This window comes from Alosa alosa, chromosome 13 (assembly GCF_017589495.1).
Source record: "Alosa alosa isolate M-15738 ecotype Scorff River chromosome 13, AALO_Geno_1.1, whole genome shotgun sequence".
In the NCBI taxonomy this organism is placed as follows: Eukaryota; Metazoa; Chordata; class Actinopteri; order Clupeiformes; family Clupeidae; genus Alosa; species Alosa alosa.
Genome location: NC_063201.1, coordinates 23586133 through 23592626, shown reverse-complemented (window position 1 = coordinate 23592626; position 6494 = coordinate 23586133). Strand labels below are relative to the sequence as shown.

Here is a 6494-nt window from a genome sequence, read left to right as displayed (position 1 = left end):
AACAATTCATTACTAACAGTTAGTTAACTGTTGTTATCCTTTAATAACATTAACTGTTAACATGCAGCTTGTAAGTGTTAATAAGCAGCCTTTTAAGTTACTTACAAGCATATTTGTTAACAGTTGTAAGTGTTAACAAGCAGCTTGTTAATGGTGTATAAGACAAAGAGGTGGATAACTAATCGCTTTATAAGACCTTTCTTACCTATTTGTAGTACATTTTGCAGCCCCCAATCTAAAGTTTAGGACCATGTAGCCTATAGTTCCACAAGCCCAACCTTCTATCTCTCTATATACTGTATCTCTCTATCTAGCTTGGTTTAGCTGTGAGAAATGCACCTTCAAAATTGTTGCAGTGAGCAGGACCTGAACCCGGTCTCCCCGTCAGGGGGTGCATCGCTACTTGTTGAGCTACACTATTGTTCCTAATTTGCTGATGAAAATGTTCATTTTGATTCTATATTCCGATGTTCTATATCATACTAGCTATGCTTTTTACAAATATGTTTCTGATGGAAAAGTGGTGTATAATTTCCTTAATCTTTGTTCAGTGAACGCATAAAACAGTTTGTCAGTTTGTCAGCAGTCTAAAGATATGCCAGCTTTGTATATAGTTTGGTTACCTAGCAACCGAGGCTTAAAGGCGATAAGTGGGTGCGCCTCAAAGCTCTGGTTCAAAGTTGCAAAACATAGGCTTAACGTCGCGGATCGATTTAAAACATGTTTCAGTTTGCCTTGAACAGAGGCTAACATTCAGGGTCTGTTTCTGCATTAATTAAACACCACTTTTCCATCAGAAACATATTTGTAAAAAAGCATAGCTAGTGTGATATAGCACTGAATATAGAATCAACATAAACAATTTCATCAGCTGTATAAGAAAAGTAGTGTAGCTCAATAAGTAGCGATGCACTCTCTGATGCAGGCGACCGGGGTTCGATTCCTGCTCACAGCAACAATTTTGAAGGTGTATTTCTCACAGCTAAACCAAGCTAGATGGAGAGATACAGTATATAGAGAGATAGAAGGTTGGGCTTGTTGGAACTATAGGCTACATGGTCCTCACTTTAGATTGGGGGGCTGCAAAATTTACTACAAATAGGTAAGAAAGGTCTTATAAGCGTATTAGTTATCCACCTCTTTGTCTTGTTATTAAAGGATAACAACAGTTAACTAACTGTTAGTAATGAATTGTTAACTGCTTATTATGCACTTTTAATACCTAATAAGCACATGTTATTCTAAAGCGTTACCAATACTTTATATTCAATACTTGACCAATGACTAACCCTTTTACCTCAACCTATTCTTGCGCTAACATAGTTTTGTTATATTATCTTGTCTACATCATACATAAGTGTTTCCCCTACAATGTATTCATCAGCGGTGCAGCGCCGCTCCTGGAATTCAAGCCACTGCAAAAAAAAAAGTTGCCTAATTAAAAAAAAAAAATAGACTTAAGTGAACTTCAGGAACAGCTGCCGTTCGTTCAGGTTTCATGTCAACAAATAATAGTAGGCTAACGTTGAAGGCGCAGTCAGGGATTCCACAGGAGATCACGCTTGTTTGTGTTTATGTTTAAGTTTATTAGCAGACGCAATTTTGTGCAAAAAAACGTAACCTACATAATGTTAACCAAGGAACCAAATTAAACATGCCAGCGAGATAGCTCGGCCCTACCTTCAGTAGCCTATTCCCAGATAAATTCCACGCATTGTTTCGTTTTTGTTTGTGATACAGGCAATGCTTTCAAGCCCTGTGTTGCTAACATACCTAGGCTGTGAAACTAAGGTCTAGCTAGCCTATTGGTGGGTTTAATTGAATTTGAGTAATAGGATACGCAACCATTTACATCTGAGATAGTTTGTAGTTCCTGTAGAGCTCACCAAAATTTTAGATATGATACAAGACACTTATCTGCTATAATCCAAGATAGATTTTCTTCGAGTTTTTTACCATTTATTTTACCAAATGACATGGGAAACATAATTCATTTCATCCACATATTCTTATGCACCATGCACAACAACGCTACTAAGTTAGCTTAAAACCGTGAGAATCAACTTGCACAGCACTAATACAGTGTAATGACATGAAAGAGAAGTCTATATAGTTTATACAGTGCTGTGCAAAAGTTAAAGAAGCCCTATGCACAAAGATTGTTAAGGCGGAGCAAGATACTTCGTCGTAGTTCATGTCTATGGGCGCGAAATGGGGATCGAATCCTGTCTGCATAAAGAGGCGTGTCGATGACGATTAATGAGCGTGACGCTGTAACCGCCAACAGCAGCGGCATAAATAACCGCGACACCTGATATAAAGTCGATTTTCTCCAGACTGGAATGCTCAAAAATGCTAAAAATGTACCTGAAATGTTCAGAAGGGTTTGAGGATCATGAAAACGTGCCCGAAATTCACATTCCTAACTCTATAGAACCAAGACCTTAGCATATAAGGTAAAATTCTGAGCTATGCTCATAGACTTCAATGGAGCAGTCGCTGCCTTTGCTCTGCATAAAGGGGGATTATGACCCCCCCTCGTGCGATCTGGGTTCCCGGAAGTGGCTCCTGATGAAATATCTTGCTCCGCCTTAACAATCTTTGCTATGCAGGTCTGGTTATTCCTTCGCTGTTTCTGGGTTTTCGCCTGATTTTTCACGACATAGCTCCCCCTGCAGCTTCGGTAGCAAGTGACTGCTATGCTAAACCCCACTAGCTAGCGAGCTAGCCATCAACAAACCAAGCTAATCACTTAGGGCTCACAATATAACGGTCGAGCAAACACATTGTTCAAGAGACTATCAAATCACATTACAAAAACGAAGCTCACCCAAGGGTAGGCTACTTACAATTTCAAGCAACAAAGCAAAGTCGGAAACTACAACCTGACTACATTTTCGAGTATTTCCGCCGAGTTACATCCAGATGTGTTCGGACCGTGACCAGAAAGTTGCATATTTGGTTTTTCCGCGGAGAAGCACTAGGGGGAGACGAAGCACCCACCAAACGACCCAAAAAGTGTTGTAGAACCATCAGAACGACTCTCAACCTGCATAATTAAAGGAGAATTCCGGTGTGATATTGACCTAAAGTGTGTTGAAACATGATACCGAGTGTGAACGTATGTCTCATGGCCCATCTCGGCTTGTCCCCTGCACTCTAAAAAATCGCTTAGTTAGCCGACATGCTACCAACAGCTTTTTCAATGGTGGTGCTTCGCAACGGGCTAGCCATGCAAATAAATCACTGTTTTACACCATTTAATGAGGCTCAATGTATCTCCACACTTCATTGGTAGACTTCCGAGGGCCCTGACATTTAAAACGAGACATTGAGAACTTTCTTCCAGTAGCAGCAACTGGAATCCATGCATTTCCACGAAATTATTTTTGGAATCTGATCCCTTATCATACCTGTTCATTCTTACTCGCCGCCGAATTTATCGGACTAAATTCAAGATGGCTGCAAACGCTAAACTTCATGAAGATACTGTCTGTATAAATCGTCTTGAAAGTAAATTACCAGTGCTTTTTCAAAGTTCTCAATGTCTCGTTTTAAATGTCAGGGCCCACTTGTACAGTGGCTAATACTAATAATGTAAATGAAAAAGGTGAAAGAAAAACATGAATAATCCTGTTCAAGTACTGCAATAATCATGCTTTGTAAATGCTTGTGTTGATGGTTATGTCATAATTTGTAACTCAATCTGTCCATTTCTTTCACAAAATCCACCAGAAGTCACCATTTAAGGAGTCATTTTTTCAAATGTTTCTCTTTTTTGGGGAGGGGGGGGTTCCTACGATCAACAGCACCGCTGCTGGAAAAAATTCTAGGGGAAACACTGTACATTATTCTCTTATATGTCCATATTACTATCCCCACCCTTTCAACTGTACAGTATATTGCATCTTGCTTGTGTCTGTTGAGGGGTCCACGACCATGGCACCCTTGACAGGGACAACAAAGAGGCAATAATCCTCAGCTGCACTCTGAATTACAGGCTCAGTCCCTGCCCTGTCATGCTTGATCATCCTTAAGCACACTATGTTGATATTTGATTTAGTTTATATAGTATATTTAGTATTTTAGTATCATTTTTATCTTCTACTGCAGGGGTGGCCAACCTGCGGCTCTTTGCCTCCTCTCGTGCGGCTCGCGGCTGCTCAACTGATGTTCTCACTTCTCCTTGGATTTATAGTTTTTTATTTTTTGAAATAGCCTATATTTCTAGTAAATGAAAATGCTTTTCATAAGTTGATAGTACTGGCAATAGTTAGGCTGCAATGTTTAAATTAAAATAATTTTACTGTCATGTTATGGGTAGAAATCTAGCCCATAAAGAAGCAGAAACATTTGTTTCTTTAGCCTGGTGTAATGCTACTGTTGCAATCAGGAAAACCCTGATGCTAAGAGTAAATAGAAAGAGGAACACGGATATTCAAAGGGAGGATTAATCTTTTTTGTAGGCTAGCATAACCCTTCTGGTTCAACATAAACACGTTATTTTGGTTAACACGTTAGTTTGGTACTTGGTATACCAGTCACACGGTGACGGTCACATTGGCATCTTATCAGTTGTTACATCGGAGCATCTCATGCTAATAAGTCATTCAGTGATGGGGAATTTGTGATGTGTGTCAGATATCTTTGCGGCTCTTTTGAGTTGTGTTGACATTTTTTTTGGCTCTTCATGCTGGACTGGTTGGCCACCCCTGTTCTACTGTCTATTGTACAGTGGAGTTTTATTACCGTATTTTCCGGACTATAAGTCGCACTTTTTTTTCATAGTTTGGCTGGTCCTGTGACTCAGGTGCAACATATATATATTTATATATGTTTTTTTCCTCTTCATGACACATTTTTTCACTGGTGCGACTTATACTCAGGTGCGACGTATAGTCCGGAAAATACGGTATATGTATATTACTTTTTCTGCTGTAAGTGCATGTTGTGTGTGATATCTGTATGCTACTGAGACCTTGAATTTCCCCTTGGGGATCAATAAAGTATCCATCTATCTATCTCTAAGCTACTAAGCTAACTGGTGTAACCCACCTCCAGTGAATTATGCTAAGCTAGGCTAACTGGTGTAACCCACCTCCAGTGAATTATGCTAAGATAGGCTAACTGGTGTAACCCACTTCCAGTTAATTATGCTAAGCTAGGCTAACTGTCAGACTGGGTTATTGTTCACACAGAGAACATTTGTATCCTCTTATCTTCCTCTGGGTAGATGGCAAATAAGATAATTTCCCAAAAAGTTGCCATGTTCCTTTAATATCCAAATTAAATTGTGTGTGTGTGATTTGGCATGTTCCTTTAAGATCCAAATTAAATTGTATGTGTGTGTGTGTGTAGGGCCTGATTGACGTGGAGAAGGAGGTGTGTAAGCTGTCGGGGAAGAAGGCTGACCTGCAGAAGCAGATGGACAAGCTCAGAGAGAAGATGGCCAAGAGTGACTACAGGGATAAGGTTCCGGCAAAGGTGCAGGAGGCCGACGCCGAGAAGGTGAGGAGCACTCAGACACAGACACACACAAAAAGGGATTGATCTGTAGACGGCATGTTCCAGAAGTCAAGAGTTCTAAATGAGCTGTCAGCTTGAGCTGGAGTTTCACTCTAGTTTTTCTTCAGCTTATTTTTGCATGAGCCCTGCAGTGTCTCAGAAGACACACACACACTCTCTCACACACTCCTTCTCTTTTCCCCAGATGCGACAGAGCCAGACTGAGCTTGAGAAAGTGATGGAAGCCATAGAGAACTTCAAACGAATGATGTAACTCCAGTTAGCATATACACACACACTGTTTTTCTTGTTAGTTAGGGTTCTTTCTGCAGTTTTCTGGTCTGTGAGTTTGTATCTGTCGCTGGATAAGGTATAATAAAGCCTTTTAGGGATCTGACTTCTGTCCTCTCTCACTCACTCACACACACACACACACACACACACACACACACACACACAGACATACACATACACCACTAGCCAATCATTTCTCAGACTACACCACTCAGCAGATGGTGGATGCTCAACACCCACTTGCGTTCTCCCATTGAGACGACTCACTGAGCTGTTGGGATAGATGACAACTTAATTTAATCCCCTTTGAAATTAAATTATTTGGTAATCAGTTAATCTGTTTTAAGTCATTTTTAAAGAAAACAAAACTAAAATTCTAAACTTCCAGTGTATTAAACTTGCCTGCTTTATTTGGAGCTCTATAGTGAACTGAACATGTGACAACCTGGCAGAACATGAATGTGTTTGGTGTGTGAACAGAACAAAGCATTTGAAGACATCTTCTTCAAATGCTTTGGACACCAATCATCATTTTTTCACTTTTCCATTTTAATAGACCAAACAAATAATCGATTTATTGAGAAAACCTGACTGGCTCATCAACTTTAAAAATAAATTTGTAATCATAGCTGTAATTCCTCTCTCTTACACACACACACTCCATACCTCACCAGGTGTGGGAATAAATAGCCTTA

The 6494-nt window shown here is 39.9% G+C and overlaps 1 protein-coding gene across 1 annotated transcript in view; it reads left to right on the top strand.

Moving 5' to 3' along the window:
* The window catches only part of vars1 (valyl-tRNA synthetase 1), a 34379-nt gene extending 28477 nt beyond the window's left edge, over window positions 1-5902 (top strand). Inside the window, exons 30-31 of the mRNA XM_048260782.1 lie at window positions 5359-5508; window positions 5711-5902. Of these exons, the coding sequence (XP_048116739.1) occupies window positions 5359-5508; window positions 5711-5779 (219 nt within the window). The 3' untranslated portion in view covers window positions 5780-5902. The remainder of the gene's footprint in view (window positions 1-5358; window positions 5509-5710) is intronic.
* The last annotated feature ends 592 nt before the right edge of the window (window positions 5903-6494 follow it).